This window comes from Odocoileus virginianus, unplaced genomic scaffold, assembly GCF_023699985.2.
Source record: "Odocoileus virginianus isolate 20LAN1187 ecotype Illinois unplaced genomic scaffold, Ovbor_1.2 Unplaced_Contig_3, whole genome shotgun sequence".
In the NCBI taxonomy this organism is placed as follows: domain Eukaryota; kingdom Metazoa; phylum Chordata; class Mammalia; order Artiodactyla; family Cervidae; genus Odocoileus; species Odocoileus virginianus.
Genome location: NW_027224320.1, coordinates 2,935,295 through 2,954,343, shown reverse-complemented (window position 1 = coordinate 2,954,343; position 19,049 = coordinate 2,935,295). Strand labels below are relative to the sequence as shown.

Sequence of the window (19,049 nt, the reverse complement as noted above, 5' to 3'; positions counted from 1 at the left end):
GTCCTGTGTATACATCTCCTGAGGCATGGCATCATCCCCACGGGGCAGGGAAACTGAGGTCCAGCGTGGGCATCCCTTATAGCCAGTGTCCCAGATAAACGGCTGAGGAGGGGCAGCTGGCGCGGGGCGGGGCGCAGCGCTACCAGCCCCGCCCCGCCCCGCCCCGCCCCGCCCGGATGTGGGCGGGGCCTGGCCCTGCTCCTGCGCAGCAAGACCCTGGCTTCCAAAGGGGCCGCTTCTCTGTCTGGTTCAGGTGTGGGCTGCTGCAAGTAGGGGACCGCGTCCTGGCCATCAACGGCATCGCCACCGAGGACGGGACGATGGAGGAGGCCAACCAGCTGTTGCGGGACGCGGCGCTAGCCCACAAGGTCGTGCTGGAGGTGGAGTTCGACGTGGCCGGTGAGTGGGTACCTGCGGCTTCCTCGTCTCCTTCGCGACCCCCTACTCCCTCCTTTCTCCACCCTGCTCCCCCTCTCCCGCCCTGCTTCTTCCCGCGTTTGCAGCGTGTCCCCAGAACGCTGGGAGAAAGGCAGGGGGCGGGAGTGAAGGACTTGCACAAGCCGGTGTGGATGAGGACTTTTTCAAGGGAACAGGAGCCGCCGGTGGGGGAGGTGAGGGTTTATGCAAAGATCCCCAAACAACTCGGTTAGAATTCTGGTTCCTGATTTGGACACCGTGTGGCCTCTAACAGGGCCGGTCCTCCTCCAGCCTCAGTTTTCCCCAGTGTGAAAGCAGTGTAAAGTGGATAGAATCCTCTATCACAAGGGGTGTTGTTGACATCAGATGAGATGAAGCTCCTGGAAGCACCAGCTGGGGTCTGGCATGTGAGAAGCGCCCTGTAAATCCTTGCTGGATCCGAATGGCTTGGGCCGGGCCAGTGGGCCCCAGTGGCAGCTGTAGGTCAGGGTACCAGTCCTGTCTCTGCTCTGACCCCGTGGGTGCTTGTCTGGGACAAGTCAGTGCAGCGTGCCTCAGTTTATTCTGTGGGTAGAAGAAGCAGGATGGGGTTGTGTTTGGCATCCCTCTCCACTGGACCAGAATGAGTGTGGGGTGCGGACTCCCTGAGGCTATTCTCTTGAGTCTCCTGGGTTTGTGTCTGTTTGCACCCAGAGTCGGTCATCCCGAGCAGCGGCACCTTCCATGTGAAGCTGCCCAAGAGGCGCGGCGTGGAGCTGGGCATCACCATCAGCTGTGAGTCCCCATCCCACATGCCCTCCAGCCTGCCCCAAGAAAATGCCCAGCACGAGGCGATCAGGGGAAGGCGCTGGGTGGGAGGGGCGGCTGGCTGACCTGGCTCTCCTCTGTCTGCAGTGCATGTCCTCAGGCAAGGCTTCTGGAAGCCTTGGTTTTCTGTTCTGCACAATGGGAGTCTCCTGGCCTATTTAGTCTCCAGGATTGGTTTTAGTCTCTGAGGCACCAGTCACGTGACCCAGGTTTGGTTTTTCTGTTGCCTCTGTATTCCCAGGACCCAGGACAGGCCTGGAACATAGTCAGTGCTTAATTCATGTTTGTCAAAGGAATGAAAGTGAGGGACTGCAGAATGGAAAGAAGAAAGTAGAATACACAAACAGAGGAACGGTCACAGACCCTCCCCCTGCCCTCATCTCACTCCAGAAAAGCTGAAGTCCTCTGACTTTGTGCGTGCGTGCATGCGAAGTCGCTTCAGATGTGTCCAACTCTTTGAGACCCTTTGGCCTGTAGCCTGCCAGGTTCCTCTGTACTTGGGATTCTCCAGGCAAGAATACTGGAGTGGATTGCTATGCCCATCTCCAGGGGATCTTCCTGACCCAGGGATCAAACCCGCATCTCCTGTGGCTCCTGCATTGCAGGTGGATTCTTTACCACTGAGCCACTGGGGGAGCCCCCTCTGACTTCATCTCCTGCCTTCTCCCCATCACACCCTGGAGGAGCAGCTGTCCAGAAGGGCTGGTGCTGCAGCTCCTTCCTGCCCCAGACCCCCCAGTCAGTGGTTGTGGAAATTGAAGCAGCCAATGGGGAGAAGGTGCTTCCAGCCCAGGAACCTCTGGGCAGGGCCACCAGGTGCAGTTGTGCAGGTTGTACATGACACAAGGTGCCCATTCAAGGTAGACTTAGATTTTTCTGACATTTTCTCAACAGACTAATTAGACGGGGCTCCTTTGTCTCATTTGCAAAGATGCTGTTTGGGCTAGAGGGACCGCCTTACACCTGGTCATTCATGGGAAAACCCATTAACCCAAATGGATTCTTTCTGCAGGAAAACTCAGCCACCCGTTGTCTTAGATCGTGTTCCCTGGGAAATAGAGTCTCCCACAAGGAGTGACGTATAATAGGGGCCTTTTGAGGAGGGCTCTTAGGATCAGCACCTGTGGGCCGGAGACTGTAGGACCAGGCAGTGGGAGGAGCTAGGCTGCGATGTAGTCCCAATAGAGGGCTCCCCCAATCTTCTTCGCTGGGGAGGCTGCGGGAGCTGAGGCTCCCCTGGTGGGTCAGACAGTAAAGGATCTGCCTGCCAATACCGGAGATGTGGGTTCGATCCTGGTATCAGGAAGATCCCCGGGAGAAGGGAATGGCTACCCACTCCAGTATTCTTGCCTGGAGAATTCCATGGACAGAAGAGCCTGGTGGGCTACAGTCCGTGGGGTCACAAAGAGTCGGATATGACTGAGCGGCTAATACTTTCACTTTCTGCGGGAGTTGTCCTGCATAGAGGCTGGGAGCCGGGCCTTGGCACCGCTGCGTGGACTGGTCGATGGGTGTAGACACTGTCTTGGGTGAGGCTGCTCCCTCAGCCAAAGGCCATTCCCCAGCAGGATCCCGCTGTAGTGTTCGCAGCCTGCATTCCCTGCAGCGGGCAAGGAGGAACTCGGCTGGTTCTGGAACCTGGCCCTGTGTGTGCCCATTGCTGGGGACATGGACGCCAGCCAGACCCAGCCCCTCAGGGAGCTCCACGTGCTGGAGAGCGAGCTGAGCGTGGGAGGTGTTTTCCTGCTTCGTCTCGGGAATCTGGGCTGTCCCCATGAGCTCTGTGCTCTCATCCCCACTTTACAGAGGGGAAACTGAGGCAGAGAGGGGCGCTGATTTGCTCACAGTCCACCCAGCCAGGGAGCCACGGGAAGCAGGGCATGGGGCTCCGCGTCCACGCCCAACTCCTGGGCCCCTGAGGCCGAGGTGGCCAAGGATGGGCTCTTGGCTTCTTTCCCCCAGCGGCCAGCAGGAAGCGAGGGGAGCCCCTGGTCATCTCCGACATCAAGAAAGGCAGCGTGGCGCACAGGTGGGGGAGCCCCTGGCAAGGCAGGGGGACTGGCCCGTGGGGGTGGCCTGGGCACCTGGTGTGCCCAGCTCCTCATGTCCCCTCCCTGATCCTGCAGGACCGGCACTCTCGAGCCGGGGGACAAGCTGCTGGCCATTGACAACATCCGCCTGGACAACTGTCCCATGGAGGACGCTGTGCAAATCCTGCGCCAGTGTGAGGACCTGGTGAAGCTAAAGATCCGAAAGGACGAGGACAACTCAGGTGAGGGCCCTGATCTCCACCCACCCACGCCAACCAGACACAGAACCCAGCTGGCAATCTGGTGCTCCCTCCGGCCAAGGAGGGAGCATGGTGGGTGCCACCCAGGGGCTGCTGGTGGAGACCCCTTGAATGAAGATGCGGAGTGGAGAGGGGGAGGATGGCAGATGTGTCCCTGTTCCCAGGTCTGGTCTTCTCCAAAGGCCCTTGTGAGGTCTGCTAGAGTTTGCGTGAGACTTGGATCCAACAGGCCCTGCCCAAAGCTGCTGGGCGCAGATGACTGGGTGTGACGATGAATGGGTGGGGGTGGGGGATGTACCACTGCCTGGGTGGCTGTGAATAAGCTGAGGCTGCAAACTCAGGCACGTCTGAGGCTGGACAGGTGACAGAGTGAGTGAACTGGGCTGAAGCTGAGAAAAATGGTTCAGTCTGGGTAGACAGAAGGAAAGGGAGAGGACTATGGCACTGGCAAGAATCTTGTCCAGAAGGGCTGCCCCCAACTCCCACCCTGGGAAGGAGGATCACTTGTAGGCAGATTTCAGAGTTTTTAAGAAAAACGGGAAATCTGGTGTCGTCTTATAGTCAATATCATCATCACCATCACTATCCTTGTTGTTCTGCGTGGTACGTGAAATCTTTATTATAAAAATGCTGGTTCAGTATTTCTGCTCTTATTGAAATAGCTATTTGGGTGGAATGAAACATTGTTGGAAGCAGAAGGTGGCTTCAAGTGGTGCCATCTGAAGTCCTCCCATGGGGGAAATGGGTGTGTTCATGGCTGAGGGAATAGGTGGATTAGTGACTGATGGAATGTTTGAATTAATGGCTGAGGAAATAGATGTATTAATAGCATGAAACAATGGGTGTATTCATGGCAGAGTGAAGGGATGATATAATGGCAGAGTGAATGGCTGCATTAATGGCTGGGGGAATCGGTGTAATGAATGGAATTAAGGAATGAGTGAATTCATGGCTGAGAGAACGGGTGTATTCAAGGCATGAAGCACTGAGTATAGTAATGGCTGGAGGAATAGTGAAATAATGCCTGAGAGGAGGGGTGAATTAATGGAGAGGAAATGGGTGAAGTAGTGGCCTAGGGAATGGTTATATTAATGGCTTGACAGCATGGGTGAATTAGTGGCATGAGAGAATGGGTGAATTAGTGACATGAGGCAGTGGGTGACTTGGTGGCTGAATTAGTGGCTGAAGGAATCTGTACTAGAGCTGAGGGAATGGGTATATGAATGGCAGAGGGAATGGGTGAATTGACAGCTGAGGGAATGTTTGAAAAATGGCTGAGGGGGAATGGGTGACATAATGGCTGAGGCGGTGGCTCCATGCTGGCTCAAGGGAGTGGGTGAACTAATCACTAAGAGAACATGTTGTTCAGGCATGAGAAAATTGGTGTGTTGATGGCTGAGGGAATGGCGAATTAATGGCTGAAGGAATAGGTGAGTTAATGATTCAGGGTTTGGGTAAATTAATGATTGATGGATTGGCTGAATAAGTGGTAGAGAATTAGTGGCTGAAATGATGGGTGAATTAGTGGCTGAAGGAATGGATAAACTACGGGTTTGGCGATCTGTGACTAAAGATTGAGATAACAGTGAACTAGTGGTTGAGTGAATGGATTTATCAATGACATAGGGAATGAGGGTATTCATGGCATGAGGACATGGGTGAACTAATAACTAGACAGTCAGTGTGTTAGGCATTAGGGAATTGATATATTAGTGGCTGAGGAAGTTTGTGAATTCATGGCTAAAGGATTGACTGAATTAATGGCTAGGGAATGGGTGAATTAATGGATGGAGGAATGTGTGTATTAATGGTTGGAAGAACTGGTGTATCAAAGGCTGTGGAATTGGCTCAGATAATCGCTGAGGAATTGGCTGAGTTAATGGCTGCAGGATTGGTTGAATTAATGACTAAGGGACTGGCTGTATTAATGGCTGAGGGAATGGATGAACTTATCGCTTAAGGAATCTGTATTAAGCATGAAAGAACTGGTGTATTAGGGCTGATGAAAGAGGTGAAATAATGGCTAAGGGATTGACTTAATTAATGGCTGATGGAATGGGTGAATTAATGGTTGAGAGAATATGTGCATTAGTGGCTGATGCTATTATTAATGGCTGAGAGAATAAGGGATTTACTGGCTGAAGAAATAGTTTAATGGCCAATAGAATGTGTAAAAAAATGTCTCAGATTGGCTGAATTAATGGATGAGAGATTTCATAGGAAACAGGTGAATGTGACTGATGGAATGAATGAACTAATGGCTAAGGTAAAAAGGTGATTTAATGATGGCAGGACTGGGTGAATTGGGGGCTTATGGCTGAACCCAACAGCAGAAAGAATGGGTGATTTAACAACTTAAGGAAATGGGTTAGTGGCTGAGATAATGGGAAACTAATAGCTGAGAGAATGGATGAATTAATAGCCGATGGAAAGTTTGTATTAGGCCTGAGGGAATGTGTAAATTAATAGCATGAGGAAATGTGTATTAATGACTGAGGGATTGGTTGGCTGAAAGAATGCCTGAAATATGGCTGAGGGAATGGGTGAATTAATGGATATAGGAAAGTGTGTCTTAATGACGGAGGGAATTAGTGTATCAAAGATTAAGGGAGGCCTCTTGCTTTCTGAGATGGCCCACCCTCTCTCTGGAGTGTTTCTCCCAAAGTTGCTCACACTTTTTGAGATGGACCACACTCTGTCTGTGGAATGTGTATCCAAATAAATCCACTTCTTACCTGTTGAAAAAAATAGGCTGAGGGAATGCCTGAATTTATGGCTGAGGAAATAGTTGAAATAATACCTGAAGGAATTGGTGAACTAATCACATGAGGTTATGAGGAAAATAATGGTTGAGCAAGTGGGTGAAATAATTCCTGAGGGATTGGATGTATTAGGCCTGGCAGAATTGTTGTATTACTGGCTGAGAGTATGGGTGAATTAATGGCTGAAATAATGGATGAATGAATGGCTGAGGGTATAGGTGAATTAGTGGCTGAAGGAATGGGTGAATGAATGGCTGAGGGAAGTGGGGGATTAATGGCTTCAGGAATGTGTGATTCAGAGTGTAGGAATTGGGTGAGGATATTTTTATATGGCATGAGGATATGGCTGTATTAATGGCCGTGGGAATAGATTAATGCCTGAGGGAATGGGTGAATTGGGGCTGAGAGAATGCCTGAATTAATGACTGATGAAATGGATGAATTAATGCATGCGGGTGTGTGGTATTATAGGTTGAAGGAATTGGTGTATCAAAGACTGTGGGAATGACAGAAACAATGCTGAGGCACTGCTTGAAGTACTGGCTGAATGAATGGTGGAAATAACAGCTGAAGGGATGGAAGAACTAACATGAGTTCAGTTCAGTTCAGTCCGTCAGTCGTGTTCGACTCTTTGAGACCCCACGGACTGCAGCACACCAGGCTTCCCTGTCCATCACCAACTCCTGGAGCCTGCTCAAACTCATGTCCATTGAGTCAGTGATGCCATCCAACCATCTCATCCTCTGTCGTCCCCTTCTCCTCCTGCCTTCAATCTTTCCCAGCATCAGGGTCTTTTCAAATGAGTCAGTTCTTCGCATCAGGTGGCCAAAATATTGGAGTTTCAGCTTCAGCATCAGTCCTTCCAATGAATATTCAGGATTGATTTCCTTTGGGTTGACTGGTTATCAATCAATATCCTGAGGTTATGGGTAAAATAATGATTGTGTGAGTGGGTGAATTAATTCCCGAGAGATTGAGTGTTAGACCTGGGGGAACTGGTGTAGTAATGGGTGAGGGCCTTTGACTGTGTGGATCACAGTTAACTGTGGAAAATTCTGAAAGAGATTGGAATACCAGACCACCTGACCTGCCTCTTGAGAAACCTGTATGCAGGTCAGGAAGCAACAGTTAGAACTGGACGTGGAACAACAGACTGGTTCCAAATAGGAAAAGGAATACATCAAGGCTTTATATTGTCACCCTGCTTATTTAACTTCTATGCAGAGTACATCATGAGAAATGCTGGGCTGGATGAAGCACAAGCTGGAATCAAGACTGCCGGGAGAAATATCAATAACCTCAGATATGCAGATGACACCACTCTTATGGCAGAAAGTAAAGAAGAACTAAAGAGCCTCTTGATGAAAGTGAAAGAGGAGAGTGAAAAAGTTGTCTTAAAGCTTAACATTAAGAAAACTAAGATCATGGCATCTGGTCCCATCACTTCATGGCAAATAGATGGGGAAACAGTGGAAACAGTGGCTGACTTTATTTTTCTGGGCTCCAAAATCACTGCAGATGGTGACTGCAGCCATGAAATTAAAAGATGCTTACTCCTTGGAAGGAAAGTTATGACCAACCTAGACAGCATATTAAAAAGCAGAGACATTACTTTGTCAACAAAGGTCTGTCTAGTCAAGGCTGTGGTTTTTTCAGTGGTCATGTATGGATGTGAGAGTTGGACTATAAAGAAAGCTGAGCGCTGAAGAATTGATGCTTTTGAACTGTGGTGTTGGAGAAGACTCTTAAGAGTCTCTTGGACTGCAAGGAGATCCAACCAGTCCATCCTAAAGGAGATCAGTCCTGGGTGTTCATTGGAAGGACTGAATTTGAAGCTGAAACTCCAATACTTTGGCCACCTGATGCAAAGAGCTGACTCATTTGAAAAAAACCCTGATGCTGGGAAAGATTGAGGGCAGGAGGAGAAGGGGATGACAGAGGATGAGATAGTTGGATGGCATCACCGACTCAATGGACATGGGTTTGGGTAAACTCTGGGAGTTGGTGATGGACAGGGAGGCCTGGCATGCTGCGGTTCATGGGGTCGCAAAGAGTCAGACACGACTGAGAGACTGAACTGAACTGATACAGGTAAATTCATGGCTGAGGGTATTAGTGAATGACTGAGGCAATGAGTGAATTAATGGCTCAGGTATTAGCTGAGTTAATAACTGAGGAATGCCTGATTTAATAGCTGAGGGAATCGGGGTGGAGGCACTTGACTCCATTAATGACTGAGGAAATGGTGTATTGAAGGCTGAGGGAATGGTTGAATTAGGTGCTGATGGAATAAGTGTATAGTGGCCGAAGAAATAGGTGCACTAATTTTTGTGGAAAAAGGTGAATTAATGGCTGAGCAACTGGGTAAAGTTATCGTTAAGAGGACGAATGTATTAAAGCTGGGGGAATTGGTGTGTTAATGTTTGAAGGTATAGCGAACTAATGGCTGACTGGGTGAATTAATGGCTTAGGTATTTGCTGATTTAATAGCTGAAGGAATGCCTGATTTAATAGCTAAGGAAAAGGGTGAATTACTGGAGGTAGGATGGGTGAATTAATGGATGTAGGAATTGTGTATTAATGACTGAGGGAATGGTGTATTAAAGGCTGGGGGAATGGGTGAACTAATGGGTGTGGAATGGATTAATTAATGGCTGAGGGAGAGGTTGAACTAATTCCTAAGGGAATCAGTGAATTAATGGCTGAGGATATGGGTGAACTAATCTCTGAGCAAATGGTTATGTTAGGCATGAAAGAATTGGTATATAATGACTGAGGCAATGGGTGATAATGGCTGAGGGAATAGTTGAATTAACAGCAGATAACGTGTGAAACAGGGGCTTCCCTAGTAGCTCAGATGGTAAAGAATCTGCCTGCAATGTGGGAGACCCAAGGTCCGATCCCTAGGTCGGGAAGATCCCCTGGAGAAGGGCATGGCAACTGGCTCCAGTATTCTTGCCTGGAGAATCTCATGGACAGAGGAGCCTGGCAGGCTACAGTCCACGGGGTCTCAAAGAGTTGACATGACTGAGCAAGTAACATGCACAATGTGTGAAACAATAGCTGAGGGATTGGCTGAATGAAGGGCTCTGGGAATGGGTGATTTAATGTCTCAGTGAATAGGTGAATTAATATTTGAGGATATGGGGAAGTAATGGCTCAGAGAATGAGTGGAGTAATTCCTAAGGGAATCAGTGAATTAATGGCTGAGGGAATGGATGAATGAATAGCCGCGGGAATAGGTGTGTTAGTAGCTGAAGGAATGGGTGAACTAATGTATAAGAAAAGGCTGATTTAATGGTGGAGAGAATTGGTGAACTAGTAGCAGAGGAATTGAAATTTGTCAGTTAAAGCTGAGAGAATGGGTGAACTAAATGCAGAATTTATGGGTGTATTAGTGGATGAGAGGATGGGTATGTTAATGGATGAAACAATGGCTGAAGTAAAAGGCTGAGGGAAAGGGTGAATTAAAGGCTGAGTGAATGGGTATAGTAGAATCTAAAGGAATGGGTGAACTAATGCCTTAGGAAATGAAGAATGGGGCTGACCCAAGGGGTAAACTAATGCCTGAGGGAATGGATCGATTAGTGGCTGAGGGTATAGGTGATTTAATGGTTGAGGGAATGGATGGAGCCATGGCATGAGGTTATGGGTATATTAATGGCATGAAGAAATGGATGAATTCCGGGTGAATTAATGGTAAATGGTATGGGTGAATGAATGACTGAGGGAATGGGTGAATCAGTAGCTAGAAAATGGATTAATTAATGGCTGAAGAAATTGGTGAATTAATGGCTGAGGGAATTTGTGTATTGGGGCTGAGAGAATGGGTGTATCAATGGCTGAGGGAATAGGTATAATAATGCTATGAGGGGCTTGAATTAATGGTGAAGGGAATGTTTGAAATTATGGCTGAATGAATGGCTGAGGGAATGGCTGAATTCATGGTTTAGAGAATGGCTGAATTAATGGCACAAGGAAAGACTGGGGGAATAGGTGTATTAAGGGAATAAGGGGATGAGTGTATTAGTGACTGAGGGAATGTGTGTATTAATGGCAGAGGAATTGGTTTAGGGAATGGGTAACTTTATTTTGACTGAGGGAATGGGTGTATTGATGGAAGCATATGATGAGTGTGGTGCATTAATGCTCTGCGGGGTTCTGGGCATGCCCATTCCTGTGCTCCGGCCCCTGATACGTGCCCCCAACCTCTGATGCATACCCACCCTCCCCAGATGAACAGGAGACCACAGGTGCCATCAGCTACACGGTGGAGCTGAAACGCTACGGGGGCCCCCTGGGCATCACTATCTCAGGCACAGAGGAGCCTTTCGACCCCATCGTCATCTCGGGCCTCACCAAGCGTGGCCTAGCTGAGAGGTGAGCCAGGGCTCTGTGGGCATACATGGGTCAGCTAGGGACCCCATGGGCAGCAGCTGAGCTTTGGGGTCAGTCAAAACTGGCTTTCAGCTTTGTTCCAACATTGATGGTCTGGGGCCTGTCCTGTTGTGCTCTGAGCCTCAGTTCCTCAGGTGGGACCCAGCCCCTGGCAGCCATCCCGATTTCAGGAAGTGCTGGATAAATCCCTCCCAGGCGGCTCAGTGGGTAAAGAATCTGCCTGCAATCCAGAAGACGGGTTTGGTTCCAGAAGACCCAGGTTCGATCTGTGGGTTGGGAAGATCCCCTGGAGAAGGGCATGGCAACCCACTCCAGTATTCTTGCCTGGAGAATCCTCCATGGACAGAGGAGCCTGGCGGGCTACAGTCCATGGGGTCGCAAAGAGTCGGACACGGCTGAAGTGACTGAGCACGCACACACAGTGGATAAATATGTGCTCACCATCTGCTCCCCCAAACCTGGAGATCTCCCTGTTTTTGGAAAGTCAGCATGTGAGCCTTTATGGAGCCCGTGTTTCTTGTGCCTTCATAGTACAGGGGCCGTGTTCCTGGTGCCTGAGTTCCAGCACAGCCCGGGGCACCTCTTTGGAGGCACTGGGGTGGGGGGCCCCCACTATTCTCTCCCCTAGGAAGTCCCCCCAAAACCATGGCAGCAGGGGGAGCTGTGAGAAGAGTCATGTCCAAGCTGTCCAGTTCGGAGGGCAAGCAGGGAGATCTGGACCCGAAGTGGAACTGGTTGCCTCTGGGGTGGGGGGTCACAGGGAGGCGACCCCAGTGTGGGTGAGACAGGCTTACTCCGGACAGCTTTGCAATGAGGTCCAGGCACCGAGAAGAACTTGTTGTAAAAGGGGAGCCCCGTCTGGCCTGGGACACACCCTGCTGGGGTGGGTGGGGCAGGGGATGGAGGGGTTCTGGGGCTGAGGCCAACCCTGAGCCAACCCTCTTGACTGTGCTCCTGGAGCGACCCTTGCTGGATGCCCAGCACACTGCAGAGGGCACCGTGAACGGTTCTGAATTCGGAGATCTTCAACCACATTTTCTGGGCACCCACTGTGAACCAGCCCTAAGGGGCACAGTAGACAACCTCCCTGCCTTCGCCTGGATGATCTAGGTCAGCACTGTCCAAGTGCAGTATAATGTGAGCTGCGAATGTATTCATAAAGTTTGTAGCGGCCACAGTGTTGCTCAGTCACTCAGTTGTGTCCGACTCTTTGTGACCCCATGACTGCAGCACGCCAGGCCTCCCTGTCCATCACCAACTCCCAGAGCCTACTCAAACTCATGTCCATCGAGTCGGTGATGCCATCCAACCATCTCATCCTCTGTCGCCCCTTCCTGTCCTCCTGCCTTCAATCTTTCCCAGCATCAGGGTCTTTTCCAGTGAGTTGGCTCTTCGCATCAGGTGGCCAAAGTATTGGAGCTTCAGCATCAGTCCTTCCAATGAATATTCATAACTGATTTCCTTTAGGACTGACTGGTTTGACCTCCTTGCAGTCCAAGGGACTCTCAAAGAGTCTTCTCCAAAACCACAGTTTGAAAGCATCAATTCTTTGACACAGTCTTCTTTACAGTCCAACTCTCACATGACTACTGGAAAAAACCATAGCTTTGACTATATGAATGTTTGTCCTTCTTTTTAATATGCTATCTAGGTTTGTCATAGCTTTTTTTCCAAGGAGCATCTTTTAGTTTCATGACTGCAGTCACCCCCAAGTGATTTTGGAGCCCAAAAAAATAAAATCTGTCACTGTTTCCATTGTTTTCCCACCCATTTGCCATGAAGTGATAGAAAAGTCATTTCAACTTTAAAAAATCTTAAATATGTATTTATTTGAGCATGTGATCAGTGTAAAAATAACTAACAGAATAGTTGACATTCCTCTTTCACATTATGTCTTCAGACTCTGGTGTATTTTACACTTTTAGCACGTCTCCATACAGGCCAGCCACATCTCAGGGCCCAGCAGTCCCACATGGCTGGTAGCCGTCGAACTAGACAGCACGGCCCTGACTTTCCTCCCGGAATCCAGTCCTTCCCGACTCAGTCGGTCCCCCAGGCCCTCGGGGAGCTCGCTGGGCCAGGCTGGGCGTGGAAGGGCTTGACCCTCCATGAGCTCCCAGCTGGGGGCGAAATCTACACTTGGAGTCTAAGAGCCCCGACCCCAGTGCTCTCCCTCCTGCTCCTCCACGCAGGTCGGGTACATTCTTAGCCCCAACTGCCACTCCCCCCACCCAGCCCTGGTTGCTCCCCAGAATCCCATCCCGGGCCCCACTCCCAGAGGTTCGGTTTCACGGGTCAGGGGGAGGGGCCAGGCATCTGTACTTTTGAAAAAGCTCCTTAGGTATCTCATGGCATTTAGGTGGAAAACCACTGAGGTATGCAGTTACAGCTTGGCCTTATCAGCGCCCACCCCCCTCCCCCTGCATACCCCTGTATGAAGGCAGCTGGATCCTGGCGATTACACTTATTCTCCAGGTGGGGAAACTGAGGTCCAGGGAGAGGGAAAGGCTACCCATGGGTGTCAGCTGGAGGAGAACGTGAATTCCTTCCACTCATCTGTCCTTGATTTATAATTTGATACCATAAGTATCAAATTATTACTCTTAGTTTGCAGATGAAAGAACTGAGACTCGGGGAAGTAAAGAAATTGGCCCAAGACCACATAGTTCAGTTCAGTCACTCAGTTGTGTCTGACTCTTTGCGACCCCACGGACTGCAGCATGCCAGGCCTCCCTGTTCATCACCAACTCCCAGAGTTTACTCAAACTCATGTCCATTGAGTCAGTGATGCCATCCAACCATCTCATCCTCTGTCATCCCCTTCTCCTGCCTTCAATCTTTCCCAGCATCAGGGTCTTTTCAAATGAGTCAGCTCTTCACATCAGGTGGCCAAAGTATTAAAGTTTCAGCTTCAGCATCAGTCCTTCCAGTAGTCATCATTCAGGACTGATTTCCTTTGGGATTGACAGGTTGGATCTCCTTGCAGTCCAAGGGACTCTCAGGGGTCTTCTCCAACACCACAGTTCAAAAGCATCAATTCTTCAGCGCTCAGCTTGAAAAGACCACATAGTATTTGGTAGTAGTAAGTGGTGTTCCAAACATCCTCTAAATTCATGCTGAACACTGGTTCCAGAACCTAACTTTAGAGTTGAGCAGGAAAAATCCCCTCCCAGATGATAAACTTGATACCTATTAACACAATCACACTGGCTTTTTTTTTAATCCCCCACAGGTGGGTTTACCTGGGGTCATCCAGGCTTGTGCTTTGGGTTTCCTGAGTTCCCGGAGGGCAGACCCCCACTTCAAGTCCCTAACTCCCGTCCTCTCCCCTATGCGCCCTCCCAAGGACTGGCGCCATCCACGTCGGGGACCGTATCCTGGCCATCAACAGTGTTAGCCTCAAGGGCCGGCCGCTGAGCGAGGCCATCCACCTCCTGCAGGTGGCTGGCGAGACCGTCACCCTGAAGATCAAGAAGCAGCTAGACCGTGAGCCTCACCCCGTACCCTGGGACCATCCAGCCCACTTAGGGAGAGAGCTCCCTCGGGCACTGTGCCACGCTTTGTGGGCCCAGCCTCACAAGATGGCTGCTCACCCCGGGGAGGCGGAAGGGTCCCTGGGACAAGGCTCAGAGCGATGCCCCGAGGCCACACGGCCACTGTGGCGCTCTTTGGGCCTGAACCATGCTCTTCATCCCCTCCCGCCTCGGCCTGCTGCCTCTGAAGGAGCCGGCTTGTTATCTCCTGTGGCTGTCACTGACACACCCCCCAGTTTGCCCTGTGCTTTGCTAGGGAGTGGACAAGAGTCCAGACTTCGGAGCTCCTCTTTGAAGCTGGGCTCCACTGTCGCGCACAATGTGACCTTAGGTGTGTGGAGCAGCCTTCCCAAAGCCTCAGTGTTCCCGTCTGTGAGATGGGTTTGCCCGCTAGCCTGCCTCCCACCTCACGTGTCCGCTTGGTCAGCAAGAGGCTCAGGGCACCCAGGGGCCTGTGATTCCCCAAACCAGGCCGAAGCAGGGAAGCAGACTGGTTGAACATCTCTGGCTCCAAGGTCAGAAGCCAGTGGCGGTGACGCCCACTTTTCCTCCCAGGCCCCCTCGCACCCCGCAAGTCCGGCAGCCTCAGCGAAGCCAGCGATGCGGATGAAGACCCGCCAGAGGCGCTGAAAGGCGGCCTGCTGGCAGCCCGATCCTCGCCCACCGTGCCCAGCGTGGACAGCGCCGTGGAGTCCTGGGGCAGCTCGGCCACAGAGGGTGGCTTTGGGGGCCCAGGTGACGCCTCGGGCCCCTGGACGGGCGCTGTGCTCTCTCTGGGCCTTTACAGGGGCCGTGCCCCGCCCGTGCCCGCCTCCTTGCCCCGCCCCTGCCCCGCCCCGCCTCCTTTGCCCCGCCTCCTTTGCCCCGCCCCTGCCCCGCCTCCATGCCCCGCCCCTCGCCCTGCCCCGCCTCCGTGCCCCGCCTCCTTGCTCCTCTGCCGGCTCCGTCCCCTAGGGACATTTCCTGACGGCAGACCTGATCGGGCCGGTCAGCCATTCTCACGGCCCCTCACCCTCAGAGCTTGGACCACAGGCCTTCCTGGGCTTTGATTGGCATCCATGGCACAGAGCTGCCTGTTCAGATCTCCCCCATGAGGCTGAGACTAAGGGGTCTGTCTTCTGACTCCTCCATTCCCAGCCTGATGGCCAGCACGCAGCAAGTGTCCGATGCTGATTGCATCCCATCAAAGACAGGAAGGCAGAAAGCCCCCTGCCATCCCTCCTGCGAGACCCACTTGGGAGGCCACCCCCCAGGACACACGCCCCCAACCCCCCGCCCATTGCACGTGAGACCCATGGGCGGCCTTGCGGGATGTCTGAATTTTGTGATCTCTGTGACCCAGAACCGCAGGGGACTCCCCAAGGCCCAGCTCAGGGAGTAGTGGGGTGAGGCCTCCAGGTAGTCTCAGGGGCCCTGGCTCCTGGTCATCCCTTGCTGTGTGTCCGCTCACTCTGTTTCAGCTTCCCCATCTGCAGCCCTAGGTCAGCATCACCCCACGGGGCAGGACCTTCAGGGCCGGGAGAAGGGGATGATTAAGAGTGTGGACCCCTTCTCACGCTGAGCCCCATGGAGCTGGGACGGGGTCCTGGAGGCCTGGCACTCACTCTGCTGCTGGTCACGGGGTTCTGGAGTAGGGGCCTTGGGTGGTCCGGCAAGCACAGAGGAGGCAAAGACCTCTCCCAGGCCACCCCGCCAGGCTGGAGGTGGGGCAGGAAGGAGGGCCAGCGGGGCACACGGAGAGGATGTTCGACACTCTCTCTCTCGGCCCGCAGGTTCCTACACTCCGCAGGCGGCTGCTCGGGCCGTGACCCCCCAGGAGTGGCGGCCCAGCCGGCTGAGAAGCAGTCCCCCGCCGACCGAGCCCCGGAGGACGAGCTATACCCCAGGCCCTGCCGACGAGAGCTTCCCCGAGGAGGAGGAGGAGGACTGGGAGCCGCCCACGAGGTCTGTGGGGGGCAGGGGGCGCCCCCAGGGGAGGAGGCAGGCTTGGCCTCCCGGCTGGGACGGGCTTAGGGAGCTGGTCCCTGTGCCAGGGCGGTGGGCACGATGAATGAGTCTTGTGTGGCTCCCGCGAGAGGAGCGCAAGCGCGGGGCAGAGCCGTCTCCATTTCAGAAGGCCCGGGGCGGGGGGCGGGGGCACAGCAGAGGCAAGGGGGGCAGGAAGGCAGCCTGGTTGACTCCTCCCCCCCGTGTCTGGCGATTGGCTCTTCTCGGAACCTGAGACGTTGAACCCGGACCCTCCCGACTTGGCCCACGTGGCTGTGGCCCTCCTGCGGGGACCCCCCCACCCCCGCAGGGTGGCTGTGGTCATGAGCGCCAGCCCTGGGCTGTGGGTATGATGCTGTTTGTGGTGGTGTCTTCAGAGGGATTCAGCTGCCCATGGCTCCTGCGAGGAGCGATTCCAAGGAGTCCCAGCCGCCCTCTTCCCACGGCCGAGTTTCCGACCGGGCCGTGCCTGCTGCCGAGAGCGCCGCCCCCTCCCCTTTCTGGGCCGACGGCCTGCTCATCCTTCAGACCAGGCTCAAGGTCCCCTCCCCGCGCAGGCTTCCCTGACTCTCAGAAGGGAGGCATGCCTCCCTCCGCTGGAACCCACAGCCGTGCACACGAGCCTCCTGGTGGCGCTGGCTGTCTTGGGTCTGCCTGTTAACGACCTGGCTGTTGAGTCTTCTGCGTGGCACCCCGAGCTCAGCCTGACACCCAGTAGGTGCTCATGCCCACACGCCATGAGATCAGGGCCCTCACCTTAGTCCCCTCTGTGGCCCTGCGCCCAGGAGAGGGCCTGGCTCAGCGCGTCTGTAGAATGGACTCGAACGCAGTGCATGGCCTTCAAGGCTCCGTCTTCTCACCTCTGAAATGGGAAGGCGAGGGGGCCGCCTCTCTTGTATCATCGTCCTGGCGGCTCCCCAGGAGATGAAAGCCTGGGTGCCTTCCTGAGAGAGGGAGAGAGCTTTGCCCACCACGGCACACTTGATAAGGGCCGGGGCTGTGTCGACAGCAAAGGGCGCTGCAGGCGGTGAAGCGTGAAAATGTGGCTTGTTGCTCTCTGATGGGGCCCGGCCTCCTGTGATGGAAATTGTGGAGGGGGTGGGACGTGGCCCTTTCCCCAGCGCGGACCCTCCATCCTCATCCGTCCGTGTCCACGCTGGCTCCAGCTGTGTCTGTCACTGTCCTGCAGTGCCTTGTGTCTGGGCGGGGAGGGGAGGCCAGGGGCTGTCCTCTGGGGCTGCACCATGGATCTCCTCTCTTGTCTGTCTCTCTGTCCGTCTGTCTGTCCGTCTGTCTCTCTTCCCAGGCGTCCTGTGTCACCGCTCTCCACCCCGTCTCATCCGCCCCTGTTCTAGCCGCTCACCGCCAGTCCCGGTGGCCCCTCACTGCGTCTCCCCCCCATTCCGTGTCACCAGCCACTGCCCCGGGGCCCCAGCATTGCCGCCAAGGACGCCTGCCTGCCCGCCCGCCCGCCTACCCTCTGGCCCCCCCGAGCCCAGCGCAGGGTGCCCAGGGCCCGGAAGATGCCTCAGATCCCCGCTCGCCCACCTGCCCGCCGGGAGTTGACCTTCTCTGGTTCCTACGTTGCAGCCCAGCCCCTGGCCCCGGCCGCGAGGAGGGCTTCTGGCGCACGTTCGGGGAAGCCCTTGAAGACCTGGAGTCGTGCGGTCAGTCAGAGCTGCTGAGGGAGCTGGAGGTACGGGCTCGGGCACCCGGTGCGTGTGCCCGTGGGAGGCAGCACGGAGGGGGGACTGTGCCTCCGTGTAGTGTGTGCCAGTGCACGCTCCCGGCGTCCTCTGGGGGGCGGTGCTGCACACGCACGGATGGACACGTGTGCAGCGGAGGCGTGTTTGGAGCATGTGTGCATGCGTGCATGTGAGCACGCTCAGGCATGCACAGTGCAGTGTCTTGTCGCAACACATGTCCGGGTGTGCACATGTGGATGCGTAAGGGCAGCTGTGTGTGTGTGTGTGTGTGCGCGCGCACGTGCATGCACGCACAATACAGGAGCCTGCATGGCTGTGAGCATGCCCAGAGGAAGCTTCTGGATGGCAGCATCCGTAACAGCAGGAGGCGAGGGGCCAGGAGGTGAGTGCGGCTGCTGGGAGGTCCACGTTCCCCACGACGGGGCAGGCTGCCTGGGGAGACCCAGGCTGGGGGTCCTCCCGGCTCACTCCTGGAGCGCCTCCCCGCTCCAGGCTCGGCGGCCTACTCTCTTTATCTGCGCTTCTGCCCCGTTTGTGCTCCTCGGGCTTCTGATTGACCTGCGATTCTCTGTTCGTCTTGCCAGTTACTGGGCTCTTCAAAGAATCAGGCTTTAGTTTTGTGCGTCTTTCTCACGTTTCATTGGTTCTTTGTCTTGCCCTTTTCCATGTTTTGCTTCCATATTCCCTTCCTTCTACTTTACTTTTGTTTTAAGTCCTGATACTCTTCCTGGTTTCTCAACTCCTTAATTTTCAATCTTTCTTGTTTCCTAACATTTATAAAGATAAGAATTTACCTGTAAGCCCTTGCTTGACTGCATCCCATAAACTTTAAGTTGTGGCACTTTTAAGGTCTATTCAATTCCTAATATTTAAAAAATGTCCATTAAAATTTTTACTGAAGCCCTTTAATTACACTTCTAGAAGTGGGGTGTTTGGTTTTGGAACTGCATATGTGTGGTTTTACTTTTTGATGCCAACTTTAAAACCAGTTCACACTGGGTTGTGACAGTGGATTCAATTTGATACTAACTCTTGGGATTTTTTGTAAGACTTCTTTCTTGGTGGCCAAGGACGTGATCAGCTTTAGTAACTGTTTCGGGTACGCTTGCAAAAGTTTGCTGACGGCAAACAGAGTGGGAAGCGTCTGAGT

At 53.2% G+C, this 19,049-nt stretch overlaps 1 protein-coding gene across 4 annotated transcripts in view; it reads left to right on the top strand.

The window, feature by feature from the left end:
* GRIP2 (glutamate receptor interacting protein 2) overlaps positions 1 to 19,049 on the top strand; it is a 100,679-nt gene that overhangs the window by 77,139 nt on the left and 4,491 nt on the right. For 3 of the 4 annotated variants that reach the window (XM_070463548.1, XM_070463547.1, XM_020872579.2), the window contains exons 13-21: positions 254 to 399; positions 1,111 to 1,191; positions 3,187 to 3,253; positions 3,351 to 3,496; positions 10,512 to 10,656; positions 14,021 to 14,160; positions 14,763 to 14,942; positions 15,980 to 16,151; positions 17,784 to 17,889. In XM_070463548.1, the coding sequence (XP_070319649.1) occupies positions 254 to 399; positions 1,111 to 1,191; positions 3,187 to 3,253; positions 3,351 to 3,496; positions 10,512 to 10,656; positions 14,021 to 14,160; positions 14,763 to 14,942; positions 15,980 to 16,151; positions 17,784 to 17,889 (1,183 nt within the window). Of the gene's footprint in view, positions 1 to 253; positions 400 to 1,110; positions 1,192 to 3,186; positions 3,254 to 3,350; positions 3,497 to 10,511; positions 10,657 to 14,020; positions 14,161 to 14,762; positions 14,943 to 15,979; positions 16,152 to 17,499; positions 17,634 to 17,783; positions 17,890 to 19,049 lie in introns of those variants that run through there. The other variant, XM_070463549.1, reaches the window with a different exon arrangement.